This window comes from Rhinopithecus roxellana, chromosome 19 (genome assembly GCF_007565055.1).
Source record: "Rhinopithecus roxellana isolate Shanxi Qingling chromosome 19, ASM756505v1, whole genome shotgun sequence".
NCBI lineage: Eukaryota > Metazoa > Chordata > Mammalia > Primates > Cercopithecidae > Rhinopithecus > Rhinopithecus roxellana.
In genome coordinates, this window is record NC_044567.1 from 46,246,279 (window position 1) to 46,265,063 (window position 18,785).

At 54.2% G+C, this 18,785-nt stretch overlaps 3 protein-coding genes across 5 annotated transcripts; 2 read left to right on the forward strand and 1 right to left on the reverse strand.

The window, feature by feature from the left end:
• The first annotated feature begins 1,644 nt into the window (after window positions 1-1,644).
• Window positions 1,645-4,158, forward strand: MED11 (mediator complex subunit 11). Its single transcript, XM_010364233.2, has 3 exons — window positions 1,645-1,805; window positions 2,008-2,138; window positions 3,613-4,158. The coding sequence occupies exons 1-3, from the start codon at window positions 1,721-1,723 to the stop codon at window positions 3,748-3,750; spliced, it is 354 nt and encodes a 117-aa protein (XP_010362535.1). The 5' UTR covers window positions 1,645-1,720; the 3' UTR covers window positions 3,751-4,158.
• A 1,292-nt stretch (window positions 4,159-5,450) lies between these two features.
• On the reverse strand, window positions 5,451-12,136 carry CXCL16 (C-X-C motif chemokine ligand 16). 2 transcript variants are annotated; one of them, XM_030923687.1, is made up of 6 exons: window positions 11,451-12,136; window positions 10,971-11,109; window positions 10,612-10,694; window positions 6,297-6,713; window positions 5,798-5,861; window positions 5,451-5,682 (listed from the first exon to the last, which is right to left on the reverse strand). In XM_030923687.1, the coding sequence occupies exons 1-5, from the start codon at window positions 11,590-11,592 to the stop codon at window positions 5,815-5,817; spliced, it is 828 nt and encodes a 275-aa protein (XP_030779547.1). In that variant the 5' UTR covers window positions 11,593-12,136; the 3' UTR covers window positions 5,451-5,682; window positions 5,798-5,814. The 2 variants fall into 2 exon arrangements, with proteins under 2 accessions (XP_030779547.1, XP_010362534.1); XM_010364232.2 differs by lacking the exon at window positions 5,451-5,682 and having other exon boundaries at window positions 5,710-5,861.
• On the forward strand, window positions 11,456-18,220 carry ZMYND15 (zinc finger MYND-type containing 15). 2 transcript variants are annotated; one of them, XM_030923685.1, is made up of 14 exons: window positions 11,456-12,257; window positions 12,725-13,340; window positions 13,786-14,020; window positions 14,114-14,269; window positions 14,536-14,696; window positions 15,517-15,669; window positions 15,983-16,063; window positions 16,206-16,322; window positions 16,406-16,494; window positions 16,582-16,680; window positions 16,839-16,992; window positions 17,082-17,140; window positions 17,408-17,568; window positions 17,928-18,220. In XM_030923685.1, exons 1-14 carry the CDS (start codon window positions 11,613-11,615, stop codon window positions 18,097-18,099), a joined length of 2,898 nt encoding a protein of 965 aa, XP_030779545.1. In that variant the 5' UTR covers window positions 11,456-11,612; the 3' UTR covers window positions 18,100-18,220. The 2 variants fall into 2 exon arrangements, with proteins under 2 accessions (XP_030779545.1, XP_010362533.2); XM_010364231.2 differs by having other exon boundaries at window positions 11,456-12,224.
• The last annotated feature ends 565 nt before the right edge of the window (window positions 18,221-18,785 follow it).

An 18,785-nucleotide genomic window follows, 5' to 3' on the forward strand; every position in this document is an offset into this window, starting at 1 on the left:
GTAATGGCACAATCTCAGCTCACCGCAACCTCTGCCTCCCAGGTTCAAGTGATTCTCCTGCCTCGGCCTCCCAGGTAGCTGGGATTACAGGCATGCGCCACCATGCCCAGCTACTTTTGCATTTTTAGTAGAGACGGGAGTTTCTCCACGTTGGTCAGGCTGGTCTTGAACTCCTGACCTCAGGTGATTCACCCACCTCGGCCTCCCAAAGGGCTGGGATTATAGGCGTGAGCCACCGCACCCGGCCTTTATTTTTTTAAATATAGGAGATAGGGTCTCACTATATTGCCCAGGCTGGTCTCAAAGTCCTTAGTTCAAGTGATCCTCCCGCCTCAGCCTCTCAAAGAGCTGAAATTACAGGAGTGAGCCAACATGCCCAGCCCCCCAATTTTTTTATAAAGACAGTATCTCACTACATTCCCCAGGCTAGATCATTCAGTTTAACTGAGTATAACCTTCATTTGCTAACCTTGGGCAAACTGGTTTCATTCTTGATAATCTTCTATAAACTGTTACAAGAGATCTTTCCAAAAAAGGTAATTCTGGGCCGGGCGCGGTGGCTCAAGCCTGTAATCCCAGCACTTTGGGAGGCCGAGACGGGCGGATCACGAGGTCAGGAGATCCAGACCATCCTGGCTAACACGGTGAAACCCCGTCTCTACTAAAAAATACAAAAAACTAGAGGGGCGAGGTGGCAGGCGCCTGTAGTCCCAGCTACTCGGGAGGCTGAGTCAGGAGAATGGCGTAAACCCGGGAGGCGGAGCTTGCAGTGGGCTGAGATCCGGCCACTGCACTCCAGCCTGGGCCACAGAGCGAGACTCCGTCTCAAAAAAAAAAAAAAAAAAGGTAATTCTGGTCATAACACACTTCTTAAAAACACTTTAAAGGCGCAAATGCCTTCAAACGTGAGTCCAAAGTACTTGGCTTCCAAGACTTTTCCTGATTCCGCTCCTCTCTCCAGCCTCACTATTGTCATACCTAACTCCCACCACACTCCATTCACTCCAGGCAGACAGAATCCCTTGCCGGACTCCACATGCGCTGGGCGGGGCACAGCACCATGCTCTTGCCTATTCCGTCTCCCTTTTCCAGTACAAGCTCTCATCCACGTAGCTCACCTTTAAGATTGAGCTCACACCTGTAATCCCAGCGCTTTGGGAGGTCGGAGCAGGTGGATCACTTGAGGTCAGGAGTTCGAGACCAGCCTGGCCAACATGGTGAAACCCCCGCCTCTACTGAAAATACAAAAATTAGCCGGGCGTGGTGGCGGGCGCCTGTAATCCCAGGTACTCAGGAGGCTGAGGCAGGAGAATCGGTTGAACCTGGGAGGTGGAGGTTGCAGTGAGAGAGATCTTACCACTACACTCCAACCAGGGCGATAGAGTGAGACTCTGTCTGATAAATAAATAAACTCATGTGTAATAAACTAAATAGAGGCCACAGACGGTGTCAAGAAGGCGGACAGGTCCGAATGGCCTTGGGCGAGGGGATATTCCACTGTCGCCTCTGACTACAGGTGGTCCTGTGGCTGAGGCGCCGCGGGCCCTGGGAGTTGTAGTCCACCAGGGGGACCCAGTGGGGGCAAGGCTGCGCTGAGCATCCTGGGAATTGTAGTGCTCCCTACACGGTGCCCTCTGCGCAGGCGCATACCGAGAGCCACTTCCGGAACAAGCATCGCGTTTCTCAGGAGAAACTCCAGGTGAGAATTCCCAGAGTGACAATGGCTACCTATAGTCTGGCGAACGAGAGACTACGCGCCCTGGAAGACATTGAACGGGAAATCGGCGCCATCCTTCAGAATGCAGGTTCGGGATGCGACAATCCGGACGGCGGGGAGCGAAAGCGTGGCCGGGCTGTACGCACAGGCTGACCCGGCACTTGGAGCAGGGTTGGGGAGGAACTCCTACGTGCGTGCGCAGCGAAAGGGCGGGATTGAGAGAGGCTGGCCCTAGGGCGGGGCTACACTGGCAGTCTCCGTGTGTCCCCTCCCTCTCTCCGCCCTGGCAGGTACCGTGATCCTAGAACTGTCCAAGGAAAAAACCAACGAGCGGCTTCTAGACCGGCAGGCGGCGGCCTTCACCGCTTCAGTGCTACACGTGGAGGCGGAGCTGTCGGCTCAGATCCGCTACCTCACCCAGGTCGGTGTGTCTGGAGGGTGCTGCGAGCGGACCCCAGCTCTGGGTCAAAGCCTCAGCCTTGGGTGATCCCGGGTGGAGCATTAACTGGGCAGGCCAGACCTCCCCAGCCGGCCGTCCAGGGCCGGTTTCTTCCTCTAAAAGGAAAGAAAGGGCCGGGCGCAGTGGCTTGACAGAGTTCGAGACCAGCCTGGCCTACACGGTGAAACCCCATCTCTACTAAAAAAAAAAAAAAAAAATACAAAAAACTAGCCGGGCGAGGTGGCGGGCGCCTGTCGTCCCAGCTACTCGGGAGGCTGAGGCAGGAGAGTGGCGTAAAAACCTGGGAGGCGGAGCTTGCAGTGAGCTGAGATCGCGCCACTGCCCTCCAGCCGAGGTGGCAAAGCGAGACTCCGTCTCAAAAAAAAAAAAAAAAAAAAAAAGGCTGGGCGCGGTGGCTCACTCCTGTAATCCCAGCACCTTGGGAGGCCGAGACGGGTGGATCATCTGAGGTCAGGAATTCGACCCAGCCTGGCCAACATGGTGAAACTCCGTCTCTACTAAATATACAAAAATTAGCTAGGCGTGGTAGCGAGCACCTGTAATCCCAGCTACTAGGGAGGCTGAGGCAGGAGAATCGCTTGAACCCAGGAGGTGTACTTAGCCGAGATCATGCCATTGCATTCCAGCCTGGGCAACAGAGCAAAAACTCCGTCTCAAAAAATAAAAATAATAAATAATAAAATGAAAGAATTGGCCAGGCACGGTGGCTCAAGCCTGTAATCCCAGCACTTTGGGAGGCCGAGACGGGCGGATCACGAGGTCAGGAGATCAAGACTATCCTGGCTAACACGGTGAAACCCCGTCTCTACTAAAAAATACAAAAAAACTAGCCGGGCGAGGTGGCGGGCGCCTGTAGTCCCAGCTACTCGGGAGGCTGAGGCAGGAGAATGGCGTAAACCCAGGAGGCGGAGCTTGCAGTGAGCTGAGACCCGGCCACTGCACTCCAGCCTGGGTGACAGAGCAAGACTCCGTCTCAAAAAAAAAAAAGAAAAAAGAAAGAATTAAAGGTGGCCCTGCATACCTCACTGGGTAACATCACATGTGCCTGGGAGAAGATGTGTAAATTATGCTACAACTACAGAACTTTGTCACTGGAAACTTGGCCTGACTTCAAGGCCACGAGGTCCCAGATCCTTATATCCTGAGAAGAGGGGCAGGATTGAGAAGATTCTGAACTTGTGGCAGGGACCGCTACCATTACTAATTTTTACGGTGTGCCAGATACTCAGCATCATTTTATCTAATCCTCAATAACTCTAGGAAGTAGTTATTGTCACTCGCATTTTACAGACAAGATTAACATAAATGATTTATTTATCCAGCTACCAGGTGGCCTAACAAATTCAAACTCAGGGAAGAAATGAGACAAGAGACCTGATGCCTGGTTGGAGTAAGGGTAAAGGAGATGGTGCTCCATTGATAGTCTGTCTTGTAGGTGGCCACAGGGCAGCCCCATGAGGGCTCCAGCTACTCTTCGAGGAAGGACTGTCAGATGGCTCTGAAGCGAGTGGACTATGCCCGCCTCAAGCTCAGTGATGTGGCTCGAACCTGTGAGCAGATGCTGGAGAACTAGGCCAGGGAGGTAGACCCAGAGCTCAGAGGGAGACCATCGCCTGCGCCATGGGACAGAACCTGAGAACACGTAGGGTGGGGAGTATGTGCACCAACATGCCCTGCTGGTCAAAGTACCCTAAGACAAAGGGGCAAATGGTGGGCACGGAAAAAACTGAAGCCCAAGCCTGCCCACGGCTATGCCCTGGCCTCTCCAGCAGGGTGCTCCTGCTCTGCTCTCCCCAAACACCCTGACAGGCTCAGAGAGAGATGGAAACTCCCATACCCAACCCACTTCATCTAACACTTCATGCTGCTGCCCCAGCCTTCCTGCAGACTTGGCCTAACAAAGACACATTCTTCTTCATTCAGAGAGACAAAACAAGAACTAGAGCCTTAATAATAATAAAAGCAATAACAATAAAAACAAGGTCAGACTCTCACTGGGGTAGGCAAGAGACTGAGGAAGTGAAACCAGCCCATGTGGTGTCCCAGCACAGCGCCTGCTAAGGAGGGAGGGTGGGAAAGCCCAGGCCTTCGTTGCGGGGACAGGAGGACGCAGGAGAGGGCTGAGGTGGAGAGGAACAACTGGTGTACTGGGGGAGATTTGGGACGAGGGGGAACCGTGAGCAGAACAAGCTGAAGCCAGGAATCATGGTAAGGGTGCAAGGGCCTGAGGCCGGTTGTTTCCATAAAGAAGACTCAATCATTACAAAAATAATTTTTAGTAGTTAAAAAACACACATAGGGGCCGGGCGCGGTGGCTCAAGCCTGTAATCCCAGCACTTTGGGAGGCCGAGACGGGCGGATCACGAGGTCAGGAGATCGAGACCATCCTGGCTAATACGGTGAAACCCCGTCTCTACTGAAAAATACAAAAAACTAGCCGGGCGAGGTGGCGGGAACCTGTAGTCCCAGCTACTCGGGAGGCTGAGGCAGGAGAATGGCGTAAACCCGGGAGGCGGAGCTTGCAGTGAGCTGAGATCTGGCCAGTGCACTCCAACCTGGGCGGCAGAGCAAGACTCCATCTCAAAAAAAAAAAAAAAAACACACACACACACACACATAGGGCCAGGATACGGTGGCTCACACCTTTAATCCCAGCACTTGGGGGCGCCGAGGTGGGCGGATCACCAGATCAGGAGTTCGAGACCAGTCTGGCCAACATGGTGAAACCCTGTCTCTACTAAAAATATAAGAATCAGCCAGGTGTGGTGGTGGGCGCCTGTAATCCCAGCTACTCGGGAGGCTTAGGCAGGAGAATTGCTCGAACCTGTGAGGCGGAGGTTGCAGGGAGCCAAGATCACACCATTCTACTTCAGCCAGGGCAACAGAGTAAGACAGTCTCAAAAAAAAAAAAAAGAGTCCATCATTATAAAAATAATTTTTAGTAGTTAAAAAACACACATAGGGCCAGGCACGGTGGCTCACACCTGTAATCTCAGCACTTCGGAAGGCCGAGGCAGGCGGATCTCTTGCAGTCAGGAGTTTGAGACCAGCCTGGCCAACATGGTGAAACCCTGTCTCTACTGAAAATACAAAAGTTAGCCGGGCGTGGTGGCGCATGCCTGTAATCCCACTCGGGAGGCCGAGGCAGGAGAAACACTTGAACCTGGGAGGTGGAGGTTGCAGTGAGCCGAGATCATGCCACTGCACTCCAGCCTGGATGACAGAGTGAGACTCCATCTCAAAGCAAAACAAAACAAAAAATACACATAGAATTTGTCCAAGTTATTATCATGCAGTGTGAAAAGCAGATTTTATAGTATAACCATTTTTAAATGAGGGGCCTAAGAGAGGGCAGTGGCTGGTTAGTCCTATGTTAGATGTTAACAAATATGTGTAGGCTGGATGTCGTAGGTCACTCCTCTAATTCACACACTTTCCGAGGCAAGTTGGGAGGATCACTTGACTCAGGAGTTCCATAACAGCCTGGGCAACGTAAAGCCCATATCTGAAAAACGAAAAACGAAAACAAGTATACAGTGCCTGCCATGTTGTCCTTTATTAACACCTTTTGATCTCCTTATTTACACCTTTTGTTAAAATGAACCACAGTTTACACTCACAAGGGTCCATTCTTGGCTCAGGTATTAGAGTCAGATGCCACAGGTATATAATGAAGCTGCAAATCTGGAAAGGATGAAGAAATTGAGAGATGAGCTCTGAGATCAAGGAGAGTGATGGGGGGATGAGGCTTGAACAAGGGAATCAGATCAAGACATTAACCCCATGACCTGGCCCACAGTAGGTGCTCAGTGAAAATTTGTTAATTTAATGACTTGCCCTCACCTTCCCCCACAGCTTCATCTCCCACTAGCTTGCTCTAGCTATCTTCTCCGTGATGTTGCTCCAAGCACTAGTCCTTGTGCCCATGGTGGCTTCCTTCCCTCTCCACTCTACAGTCCCTGGCTGACTGTCCTCAGAGGGCCCAGAGTCAACCTTGTGCAGACAACCTTGATACTTGTGTGTAGAGGCCAGGTTTCCAGCCACCTGAGAGCCACTGGGTCAGGATCCCTGTCAGGAGGGCTCTGGGTCCCTGAGGGAAGGGTTCAGAGGTCAGTTTACCTGGAGAGGACTGCGGTGACTGCCCCCTCCTCCTCTTGCACAGCACATAGGAAAGGACTGCAGTGAGGATGAAGACGATGGTCAGGAGGGACAGGACCGGCACTGTGGCTGATGTCCCGGCTGTGGGACCAGCATTTTTTTTCATCTGCTTCTGGTTCTCCCCAGCCTCAAGCCCAACTCCCAGACTGTGGCCCGCAGTGGGAATGGTGGTTTCACTGGGACGAGTGAGCTCTTTGTCCAAGGACAGTGATCCTGCTGGGAGGGTGGGGCGCTGGGTTGACTGCAAGATGGACAGGAGCATCTGGGCAGGGGTGGGGGTGTCTGAAGATGCCCCCTCTGAGGCCTGAGAAATGGGGGTGCTGGTAGGAGGTAAATGCTCCTGGTGGGCCACACTCCCCAAGTAAGCATGTCCACATTCTGGAAAGGAAAGAAATGAGGAATCAGGACTATCAGGAGAAAAGGTGAAAAAGCAGATAGAGGTGTAGGGGAGAAAAAGTAATATCTTTTCCTCACCCATCCCAAGGGTCAAGGCTGATACCCCTATAAATAAAAAACATTAACAAGAGAGAAGCGTAACATTTATTTAATCGCAGCTTTACATGACATAGGAAACTTCAGAAACGAAGACCCAGAGACCCAAGGAAAAGTGTATTTTTATGCTTAGGCTTGCTGTGAAGAATAGACAGTTGTATAGAAGTGTGATTGGATTGGCTGGGCATGGTGGCTCACGCCTGTAATCCCAGCACTTTGGGAGGCGGGTGGATCACCTGAGGTCAGGAGTTTGAGACCAGCCTGACCAACATGAAGAAAACCAGTCTCTACTAAAGATACAAAATTGGCCGGGTGCGGTGGCTCAAGCCTGTAATCCCAGCACTTTGGGAGGCCGAGATGGGCGGATCACGAGGTCAGGAGATCGAGACCATCCTGGCTAACATGGTGAAACCCTGTCTCTGCTAAAAAAAAATACCAAAAACTAGCCGGGTGAGGTGGCGGGCGCCTGTAGTCCCAGCTACTCGGGAGGCTGAGGCAGGAGAATGGCGTGAACCCGGGAGGCGGAGCTTGCAGTGAGCTGAGATCCGGCCACTGCACTCCAGCCTGGGCCACAGAGCGAGACTCCGTCTCAAAAAAAAAAAAAAAAAAAAAAAAAAAAAAAAAAAAAAAAAAAAATTAGCCATGTGGTGGCACATGCCTATAATCCCAGCTACGTGGGAGGCTGAGGCAGGAGAATCACTTGAACCCGGGAGGCAGAGGTTGCAGTGAGCCGAGATCACACCATTGCACTCCAGCCTGGGCAACAAGAGCAAAACTCCGTCTCAAAAAAAGAAAAAAAAAAAGTATGATTGGACAAAAAGGGTATGATCTAATGGTAATAAATGGGGGACGGGGGAACCAGAAAGGCCTGTCCAGATTCTTCTTGTCCTCCAAGTATAGGGCAGGACCCCTCTGAAATGAGGCCTATGACCTACTTCCAGATGAAGTTAGAGAATTCCTTTATGGCTAGCTGTCACAGAAAAACGGAAAGAGCAGAGTGAGCTACTTACTTCTGCTGTTTTCTTAATGACCAAGGTGCCATGTTTTGGAGTGTTGTGTTCTGAGCTCCAACAGAGGGAAGAGTGAGTCAGGGAGGATATCAAGCTAAAGGCCAGAAGAGGAAGGCAGTGACAGACGGAAAAGATAGGGGACAAGGAAGTGAGCAAACCACGAGACAAGTGGGTGTCATGAACTGGGAAATCAGAAGACCAGGGTTGGAATCCAGGCTCTGCTGTAAAGTAGCTGTGTAACCTCAAGTAGCTGTGTAACCTCACCCCTTGTCCCTAACCTCTCCGGAAGTGATTTCTTCCAGCTGTAACATGAGGATAATTGTAGTACCAAGGGCAAGGGTAACTGGGAGGATGAAAGGAAATCATGTAGGTCTAGGCAGACTTAAAGGCAATATGGATGACACAGATCATACAAAACTTTAACTAGGACATGGAAGAACCTTTTGTATTTTAAAGGTTGTATATTTATTTATTTATTTATTTATTTTTATTTTTATTTATTATTATTATTTTTTTGAGACGGAGTCTCGCTCTGTCGCCCAGGCTGGAGTGCAGTGGCCGGATCTCAGCTCACTGCAAGCTCCACCTCCCGGGTTCACGCCATTCTCCTGCCTCAGCCTCCCGAGTAGCTGGGACTACAGGCGCCCGCCACCTCGCCCGGCTAGTTTTTTGTATTTTTTAGTAGAGACGGGGTTTCACCGTGTGAGCCAGGATGGTCTCGATCTCCTGACCTCGTGATCCGCCCGTCTCAGCCTCCCAAAGTGCTGGGATTACAGGCTTGAGCCACCGCACCCGGCCTGTATATTTATTTTAAGAGAAAAATACAACCAGTGCATCAAACTTGTGACTTCACAGATGTTATTGCTTAGGATAATTTACTATTTAAGTTTTCTTTCTTTTTTTTGTTTTTTTTTTTTTGTTGTTGTTGTTGTTGCCCAGGCTGGAGCACAATGGCGTGATCTTGGCTCACTGCACTCCACCCCCAGGTTCAAGCAATTTTCCTGCCTCAACCTCCCAAGTAGCTGGGATTACAGGCACATGCCACCATGCCTGGCTAATTTTGTATTTTTAGGAGAGATGGGTTTTCACCATGTTGGTCAGGCTGGTCTCAAACTCCTGACCTCAGGTGATCCGCCCGCCTCAGCCTCCCAAAGTGCTGGGATTACAAGTGTGCGCCACCGCGCCCGGCCTCTATTTAAGTTTTCAAAACTAGTTTGTGCACACTTAAAAGTAATTCATTTCATTGTATGTAAATTGGAACTCAAAAGAGAAGAAAGCATTAAAATATTGAACTCTACTTAATATACATGCTGAAATGTCTTGGGATGAAGTACAACAATGTCCGCAACCTGCTTTGAAATGCATCAAGTGGCTGGGCATGGTGGCTCACGCCTGTAATCCCAACACTTTGGGAGGCTGAGGCGGGTGGATCACCTGAGGTCAGGAGTTTGAGACCAGCCTGACCAACATGGAGAAACCTCGTATCTATTAAAAAAATACAAAAATTAGCCGGGCATGGTGGTGGGCGCCTGTAATCCCAGCTACTTGGGAGGCTGAGGCAGGAGAATTGCTTGAACCTGGGAGGCAGAGGCTACAGTGAGCTGAGCACACCATTGCACTCCAGCCTGGGCAACAGAGTAAGACTCCATTAAAAAAAAAAATAATGCATCGAGAAATAAGGTGATGGATGATGGATAGAAGGATGAATAGATTATACTTAATAAAGCAAATATCATGTAAGTGCTGTAAAATTGATAGTGTAAAATATATGTTTATGTAAATATGTAAAATATACATAAATAAAATTGTTGAATCTAGGTGGAGGCATTGGATATTCAGTGTGCCATTCTTTCAACTTTTGTATATGTGTAAATTTTCTTTTTCTTTTTTTTTTTTTTGAGACGGAGTCTCGCTCTGTCGCCCAGGCTGGAGTGCAGTGGCCGGATCTCAGCTCACTGCAAGCTCCGCCTCCCGGGTTCAAGCCATTCTCCTGCCTCAGCCTCCCAAGTGGCTGGGATTACAGGCGCTAGCCACCTCGCCCGGCTAGTTTTTTTGTATTTTTTTTCAGTAGAGACGGGGTTTCACCATGTTCGCCAGGATGGTCTCGATCTCCTGACCTCGTGATCCGCCCGTCTCGGCCTCCCAAAGTGCTGGGATTACAGGCTTGAGCCACCGATATGTGTAAATTTTCATAATAAAATATTGGAAAAGAAAAATAGGCCAGGTGTGGTAGTTCACGCCTGTAATCCTAGCACTTTTGGAGGCCGAGGCGGGCGGATCACAAGGCCAAGATTTCGAGACCAGCCTGGCCAACATGGTGAAACCCCGTCTCTACTAAAAATACAAAAATTAGCCAGGCTTGGTGGTGCGCGCCTGTAATCCCAGCTACTCAGGGGGCTGAGGCAGGAGAATCGCTTGAACCTGGGAGGCAGGGATTGCAGCAAGCGGAGATCGTGCCACTGCACTCCAGCCTGGATGACAGGGCGAGACTCCATCTCAAAACAATAAAATAAAATAGTACTTTGATTTCAAGAAAAATATTAATAAGTAGACAATAGCACACGTGGTAGAATGAATTGGCAAAAATCATGAAGATGATGCTGAATGATCAACCCGTTGGCAAACGGAGACTGAGTCTAAGTACTTTGGACAGGATCAGAAGAAGGTTCTGGGAATGTGCGGCCCCAGGAGAAAAGCCTCAGGTAAAGAAGACGGTCAGGTGGAAGCCGCTAAGCCCTGGAGGCAGAGCCCGAAGAGCAGTGGGAAAGTCTCACCTTTGAGATCAAGACAGCTCATCAATTCCCGAACCCATGGGTCCTTGCTGCTCCCACACACGCTCCAGGAAGGCAACTGGAACCTGCGGAGGAGAGACCTGGCCTCAGCTGCGGCTCCTCCTTTCCTTCCTCATTCCAAAGGCGTTAAGTCGCTACCAAGAGCCCTTTCTGCTGGGACTGGGAAATTCCCCGGTAGGTGCGACGGAGTCATGAAATTTCGGGGAATGGGAGCAAACAGAACCCGGAGATCGGGCTAGGCGCGCCCGGAAGGAGTTCAGGTTTGACCAGAGAGGGTCCTGGACGCACCTGGCAAGGAGGGGCCGCGCAGGCGCTGCCCTCGCAGAGGCAGGTGAAATTACCTGATGTAGTGTAGACAGTGATGGTAAGCCCTCAAGTGTCTCCGGAGACGATTCATGAACTGAACCGATGGCGGGGAGTCAGAAGAAATTCTCTTAACACAATGACAGCTTCCAGTGACGGTGCCCTCGTTGCCATTGCCTGAGCAAGACAGAGGTGGTCAGCACCCGTTCCCAGGCCTAGGGTCCCCACTCCGCTGTTCCCTGGCCTCCAATCCACAGCTCCATGACAGCCTCTCCCGTGGACCCAGGGTCAGAGCGCCAGGCTCACCCCACACATGATCACGATCCCCACATCATCCATAATCCCGCCCGGAGCCAGGTGTCCCGGGGCCTCTGTCCCCAACCCCAAGCGGCTGGCTGGCTTTCCTCTTGTCCCCGCTGCCTTCATCAACTCAACTCCGTGGGCCTCATGTCCCCTCCCCAACTCACCCCCTTCCCATGACTGGGGAATCTGGGTCCCCTGCCCCGCCCCCGGCTAACCTGGCGGAGTCAGGCACGCCAGCAGGAGCAGGAGCAGAAGCCCGCGGGCACCGGGCCCCAAGGCCTGTCCCATGTTGGGGCTCTGCGGAGTCTGCGGGGATGGAGCCGCGTCGCTCTGACTCCCAGACAGGCTCCGGCGCATGACGTCCAGCTGGTTTCTCAATGGCTTTCGCCAAGGACCGGAGGAGACGGCGGCCGTCGACGCCAGGTCGCCGCCGGAGAGGAGGCGCGAACCAGCGGCGTCCCCCGGCCCCGCTGCGCCCCGACCGTGCGCTCAGTACCCGGCCCGCGCCGTGCCAGCCTCCTGGGAAAACCCGGGAGGAGGAGCTCCCGCGCCCTGCGCCCCCGCACTGGGCCCGAGCTCCGTGGATGGACGGCCAGGAATCTTGGAAGAAACCGAAAGAAAACTCGGGCGGCGGGCGAGGAGGGGCGGGAGGACGGCGGCCCGAGGAGCCGATTCGGTTCGGTTCGAGAGGCCACCCGCCTAGCCCGCCCCGAGCGCCCGCGGACCTGTCAGGCGGCCGCACGGCCGGACCGGCCCTCGTCCTCCAAGGCACTTTCACTTCCCCTCTCCGGGCGCCGCGGGACCCAGCCGCGCTCTATGAGCCTCCCGGGCGGCCCGGTGGAGGGAGTCGCCGCCAGCCCCGGCCGCGCGCACCTGCGGGGCCACCACCCGCGGACGCACCGAGCCCGGGGGCGTGGCCGCCCGCTCAGCCGGCGAGGGCTCGGGCAGCCCTGACGTCACGACCGCACCCGCGCACCCTCCACCCCGAGGTATTTACCTTCGAAAAGTGGTGGCGGCTGCAGGTACCGGAGGATTGGGGTGGTCGGGAGGGGCTCGGTCTACCGGGGCTGCCCGTCGCGCCGATCGGAGCCCAGGGAACACCCTCGCTCCCACTCCCATACCCCACGGACACATCCAAAATGCTTCCCTCCCCACCAAACCCTTCCCGATAGGATTAGCCCTCTCTCCTCTCTAGCCTTAATTTAAACTCTGCTTTGGAGGGTCTGGACTCTCCAATGTTAAGCCCCAAATACCATCTCATCCCTGAGTAGTCTTCTCCAACCCTGGTCACCCACTTTCAAGTCCAGCCCCCATTTTCCTCCCTGAACTCCCATCCTCAGCCCTGAAAACCCTCTTTTCAGCTCCTAGCATATCCATGGATCCAATCCTAAGTGACTCGCAAACCTACCCTCTCCCCCAATTTGTGACCCAGCCCCTAACTCCGTCATTGCTCTCCTGTCCCTCACCATATATCCCTTCTTTTGCTTAGTCTGGGCCGGGGCCATGTGCACCTGAAGACATGGAGTTTGTGTCTGGATACCGGGATGAGTTCCTTGATTTCGCTGCCCTTCTCTTCGGCTGGTTCCGAAAGTTTGTGGCAGAGCGTGGAGCTGTAAGGACTAGCCTTGAGGGCCGCTGGTGGCAGCTGGAGGCCCAGATCAGAAGGCTGCCCCAGGACCCTGCCCTTTGGGTGCTCCATGTCCTGCCCAACCGTAGTGTGGGCATCAGCCTGGGGCAAGGGGCAGAGCCAGGTCCTGGACCAGGCCTGGGGTCTGCCCGGCTCCTGGGAGATGACCCTCCACTCCACCTGCGAGACCTGAGCCCCTACGTCAGCTTTGTCAGCCTAGAGGATGGGGAGGAAGGGGAGGAGGAAGAGGAGGAAGATGAAGAAGAGAAGAGAGAGGACAGGGGTGCAGGCACAGAGAAAGTGGAACCAGAGGAGGACCGGGAGCTAGCTCCTACCAGCAGGGAGTCCCCCCAGGAAACAAACCCTGCAGGAGAGTCAGAGGAGGCTGACCGGGAGGCAGGAGGTGGCAAGGATGGCTGCCGAGAGGACAGGGTGGAGAACCAAACAAGACCCCAGAAGACGAAGGGACAGAGGAGTGGTAAGAACCCAGGGCGGCCCTGCCCTACCCCTTGCCCAGCCATCCTCCCTTCAGAAGCCCTCCCCTGCCACTAGTTCTGAGTGCTGGCCTTCAGGCCAATCTGGCCTGAAAAGGTGTTTTTGTTGACCCACAGTGGGTTGCTTTTTTTTTTTTAATTTAATGTTTAAACATTGCAAGAAAAAAAGTATCCAGAAGTCTGGATTTACACATTCCCAAGAAAAATCTCAAGCTCTGACAGGGGGCCTACATTTCTGCATGGCAGCGCATTCTGGTCCTCTGTAGCAGCTGTCCCCTTTAGAAGGCGTGTGCCCTCTCTACCCAGTGCCCTTTACTCAGTGAGGTTACTTGCCTAGCCCCTGTAGGTATCTGAGTTTGGTACTCCTGACCCTGACCACATTTGTCTCTCGCTGTCCCCTACCACCTCAACTTTTCCCTCTTTCCACAGAGGCTGCCCCCCTGCACCTTTCCTGTCTCTTACTTGTGACGGATGAGCATGGCACCATCTTGGGCATTGATCTGCTAGTGGATGGAGCCCAGGGAACTGCCAGCTGGGGCTCAGGGACTGAGAACCTGGCTCCTCGGGCCTATGCTCTCCTCTGTCACAGCATGGCCTGTCCCATGGGCTCTGGGGACCCCCGAAAGCCCCAACAGCTTACTGTGGGAGATGCCCGGCTGCATCGGTATAGAAATCTGGTATCTGAGGCTGGGGAGGGCTGGGGCCCTGGATTCCCAAGCACCCCCTCCAGCCTGATTCCGTCTTCCCCCCTATTTAGAGAGCTGGAGAGCTTGGTTCCAAGGCTAGGGGTGAAGTTAGCCAAGACCCCAATGCGGACATGGGGTCCCCGGCCAGGCTTCACCTTTGCTTCCCTTCGCGCTCGAACCTGCCACGTTTGTCACAGGCACAGCTTTGAAGTGAAGTTGACACCCTGGTGAGCAGCCCAAAAGCTACGGGGAGAGGAAGACCCCAACAGTCAGGCAAATAGAAAGAAAGCAGGGTGGTGGGGGGGGGGCTAGCAGACAGAAGGAGGGGCAGAGACATGAGAAGATGCAGATGAAACAATACAGGCTATTACACGCGGTTAGAGGGTGTAAGACAAACAGACCGAGGGACATGTGGGCAGCTGCTGGGCAGATGGACAGCAGACAGGGCCTACAGAGGTTAACACTAGGTGCCCACCACCCACTGCATCCTCAGCCCCCAGTGTAGTGCTGTCTTGTATTGTGGAGAGGCTTGTCTCCGGGCTGACTGGCGGCGGTGCCCAGATGATGTGAGCCATCGATTTTGGTGCCCAAGACTTGCATCCTTCATGGATCGGGCAGGAGAACTGGCAGCCCTGCCTTTTACCTACACCGCAGGTACCATAAGGAGGTCAGAATGGTTGGGGGAAACTGGGACCAGGTCTTTGAGACTGGGAATTAGATGTCTGGGAACAGGGTCCTGGAGTTGAAGGCTGAGAGTCTGGGGCTAGAGCCTAGATCCCTGGAACAAGGGCAGGGGCTGGGTGTTTGGGGCTGGAAACAGGGTCTCTGCAGTCGAGGACTGAGTGTCTAGGTCCCTGAGAGAGTGCAGGGATTGGGGGACAGGGATCCAAACACTTACTTGCTTCCCGACTCCACCACTAACTGGCAGTGTGACCTTAAACCACTTTGCTTCCTGAAGCCTCCGTGTCCTCATCTATAAAAGAGGGATATGAACATACGTAAAGGCCCATGGAATTGTTACAAGGATTCTCTTGGCTTGGTGCCTGGTACACTGGAGACACTCAGCAATGGTAGTTCCCTGCCTGACTGGAACCAGACTTAGAACCAGAGTCCTTGCGGGAGGCTGGGGAGAGTTCAAGTCTGGGGTTGTAGACCAGGCAATGGTTCACACCTGTAATCCCAGCACTTTGGGAGGCCAACTTGAGGCCAACTTTGAGATCAATCTGGGCAACATAAACTCTTTCTCTACAAAAAATAGAAAAAATTAGCCAGGCATGGTGCACACGCTTGTGGTCACAATTCTTGGGACGCTGAGGTGGGAGAATCGTTTGAGCCCAAGAGGTCAAGACTGCAGTGATCCGTGATCACACCACTGCACTCTAGCTTGGGTGACAGAGCAAGACTCAAAAAAAAAAAAAAAAAATGTCTGGGGTTCTAGCCCAGCACCTCAACTCCTCCCCTTCTCCTTCTCCAGAGGTGACTAGTGAAACCTTCAACAAGGAGGCCTTCCTGGCCACCCGGGGCCTCACTCGTGGCTACTGGACCCAGCTCAGCATGCTGATTCCAGCCCCTGGCTCCTCCAGGCACCCCCGAGGCAGCATGCCATCCCTCAGCCTTCTTCGCGGTGGTGCGTGGGGTCTCTCTTCAGGCTTGGGCCCCTCGGCATAGAGGAAAGGATGGGGAAGAAGTTGTCTGGGTCCCAGATAATCCCTCCACATTCACACTGACCCCTACCAACAACACCAGGGCCATTTCAGGCCTTTCCCAGCCCTCAATGGAATCACCCCTACCAACTCCACCCACAGGCCCCGTCCCTACACAAACCCCCATTCCTCTTACTACAGCTCTCTCAGGGAATACAGCTCCTTTGGAAGAAAGAAGGAGATGGGTCAGGTGGGGGTCTCCCTGACCCCAGGCCCCTCTTTCTTTCATCCTCTCAGGAGACCCCTACCAGCTTCTCCAGGGGGACGGGCCTGCCCTGATGCCTCCTGTGCCCCCAGATCCACCCCGGGCTCTTTTTGGTGAGCTACAGGGGCCCTGTGGGAGCTAGGGGTAGGGCCAGGGACCGAAGAACCAGAGCCTGGGTGGCTGTGAAGAAGCGGCCTATTAGACTAGAGGAGGTGGAGCCCAGGGACAGGTCCTCTCGTAACCCCCTCCTCCCAGGCTCATGGCAGGATTACTACACATGGCGGGGCCTCAGCTTGGACTCCCCCACAGCTGTGCTTCTCACCTACCCGCTCACCGTGTACTACGTCATCACCCACCTGGTGCCCCAGTCCTGTAAGGAGAGCGGAGTGGGGGGTGGGGGGAAGATGGGGGAGTGAGAATGGCCCACATCCTTAATGCACTGGCTTCTCACCCAGTCCCTGAGCTCAACATCCAAAATAAACAATCACTGAAGATCCACGTGGTGGAGGCCGGGAAGGAGTTTGACCTTGTCATGGTGTTTTGGGTAAGTCACCCCAGGCCCGAAGGTTGGGTATTTTGGTATGGGGGTGGGCACAGGGTGGAACCCAGATCTGTCCTTTCTCTCCTTCAGGAGCTCTTGGTCCTGCTCCCCCATGTGGCCCTGGAGCTGCAGTTTGTAGGTGATGGCCTGCCCCCCGAAAGTGACCAGCAGCATTTTACCCTGCAGAGGGTGAGGGCTGAGGGGGCCCTGCTTTTCAGCCCTGACCCCTCCAGTGACCTCCTGGTCGGGCCCTGCCCGTCTGCCCCCCCCAACTCCCCATCTTGCCTGGTGCATCCTCCAGTTCCCTGACTTCCAGTGGCTTTTGCACCCCACTCCTGGCCCCTCAGGACGGCCCCAAGGTGTCTGTCCGTCCTGGTTCTGGCATATCAGCACGGCCCAGCTCTGGCACTAAGGAGAAGGGAGCCCGCAGGGACCTGCAGATCAAGGTGTCAGCAAGGCCCTACCACCTGCTCCAGGGGCCCAAGCCCGACCTGGTTATTGGTAAGAGCCTAGGTCTCGGGGTAGGCATGTGGGGAAGGTGGGAGAGAAGCCACCATGGGAGCCAGCTTCTCCCTCCTCTCTGTCTGCAGGATTTAACTCCGGGTTTGGTCTCAAGGATACGTGGCTGAGCTCTCTGCCGCGGTTACAGGTGGGCAATGGGGGCAAACTTCTCTCCCCTCCTGGCCCCTCCCCATCTCCGTTTCTGAAAGTCTCTGGGCTCTCCTCTTCACCATCACCTGCTCCACAAACCTGGGGAGCGCCCACGGGTCCCCCTGCCTCTCTCTGTGTCTGTCTCGGTCCTCCCCCTGCTCCCCTCCGCCGTGTCTGACCCGGGGCTTTCAGCCCTGTCTGTCATTCTGGCTGCCGGGACGGATCTGGGGAGGGGCCTCTCAGAGCGAGTCTCGCCCCACCCCAGTCTCTCCGAGTGCCAGCCTTCTTCACCGAGAGCAGCGAGTACGGCTGTGTGATGGACGACCAGACCATGGCGGTGGCCACTGGAGGGGGCACCAGCCCTCCCCAGCCCAACCCCTTCCGCTCCCCCTTTCGCCTCAGAGCGGCCGACAACTGCATGCCCTGGTAAGGGCCTGCGACCCTATTTCCCTCCTGACCCTTAACTTCTCTTACTCTCTGGCTCCACATCCACAAAGACCCACCTCTGCCCTGGTCCCTGCTGTCCTGGGACCCTCCTGCCCCCAGCCCAGCAACCTGCCTTCTCTGCCCCCACTAACTCGTCGCCCCCATGGGAGGTCTCGACGTCCCCCAGCACACCCCTCTTTAGATCTAGCTCACGGAATCTCCGCAACCCACAAAAGACCCCGCGACCCTCCAACAGACCCAACCCTGAGGCTAGCCCCACGCCCTGGAACTCAGAGGGGCAAGCCCCGCCCCTGGAGCCCCGCCCCCTGGTCCCTGACTGCGCCCCGCGCCCCCCGCAGGTATTGCAATGCCTTCATCTTCCACCTGGTTTACAAGCCTGCGCAAGGGAGCGGGGCCCGCCCGGCGCCCGGCCCCCCACCCCCGTCCCCAACTCCCTCCGCTCCTCCTGCCCTTACCCGAAGGCGCCGAGGAGAAAAGAAACCCGGGCGGGGGGCCCGCCGACGGAGATGAATGCTGATACCATAGTAGACCCCCTCCCAAACACTGAAAGGAAAACGTGAAAGCACTCAAGGTCGAGGGGGAGGACAGGTTGGTAAAACACGAAAAGGTAAATAAAATTACTTGTTTGAAACCACTGAGTCATTGACCTTTTGATTACACGCTCATAATTGGGCCATTAAACTGGGAAGGAAGAGAAAGTTTTTTTGTTTGTTTGTTTGTTTGTTTGTTTGTTTGTGTTTTGAGACGGAGTTTCCCTCTTGTCGCCCAGGCTGGAGTGCAGGGGATGCGATCTCTGCTCACTGCAACCTCTGCCTCCCAGGTTCAAGCGATTCTCCTGCCTCAGCCTCTGGAGCTGGGATTACATGCATGCGCCACCACACCCGGCTAATTTTTGTATTTTTAGTAGAGACAGGGTTTCGCCATATTGGCCAGGCTGGTCTCAAACTCCTGGCCTCTGGTGATCCACCCGCATCGGAAAAGGAGTTAGGGATGACTTACTTTCCCCCAGCCCCTTTTAGTCCCCTCGACGGCTGTCATTTCTTTAACTTAGAGTCAGGGATTGTGACCCTCCTTGGTAATCCCATGGCTCTCCTAATTATGTATTGACCAGTCGCTTTCCAGCCCCGGTCACCCTCAGGGACCAGCACCAAGGCAAGGAAAGACCAAGCAGCAGAAAGTGGCTTCTTCCTGGGGGC

What these genes read in the sequence shown, in the direction of transcription:
- CXCL16 (XM_030923687.1), bottom strand. Translation starts at nt 11,592, where the DNA reads ATGCGCCGGAGCCTGTCTGGGAGTCAGAGCGACGCGGCTCCATCCCCG. An exon ending in GGCGTGCCTGACTCCGCCAG is followed by an intron (nt 11,110 to 11,450) that starts GTTAGCCGGGGG and finishes TGTCTTGCTCAG; the next exon opens with GCAATGGCAACGAGGGCACC. An exon ending in CACTGTCTACACTACATCAG is followed by an intron (nt 10,695 to 10,970) that starts GTAATTTCACCT and finishes TCTCCTCCGCAG; the next exon opens with GTTCCAGTTGCCTTCCTGGA.
- ZMYND15 (XM_030923685.1), top strand. Translation starts at nt 11,613, where the DNA reads ATGGCTTTCGCCAAGGACCGGAGGAGACGGCGGCCGTCGACGCCAGGT. An exon ending in AAAAGTGGTGGCGGCTGCAG is followed by an intron (nt 12,258 to 12,724) that starts GTACCGGAGGAT and finishes TCTTTTGCTTAG; the next exon opens with TCTGGGCCGGGGCCATGTGC. An exon ending in GACGAAGGGACAGAGGAGTG is followed by an intron (nt 13,341 to 13,785) that starts GTAAGAACCCAG and finishes CTCTTTCCACAG; the next exon opens with AGGCTGCCCCCCTGCACCTT.
- MED11 (XM_010364233.2), top strand. Translation starts at nt 1,721, where the DNA reads ATGGCTACCTATAGTCTGGCGAACGAGAGACTACGCGCCCTGGAAGAC. An exon ending in CGCCATCCTTCAGAATGCAG is followed by an intron (nt 1,806 to 2,007) that starts GTTCGGGATGCG and finishes CCGCCCTGGCAG; the next exon opens with GTACCGTGATCCTAGAACTG. An exon ending in AGATCCGCTACCTCACCCAG is followed by an intron (nt 2,139 to 3,612) that starts GTCGGTGTGTCT and finishes TCTGTCTTGTAG; the next exon opens with GTGGCCACAGGGCAGCCCCA.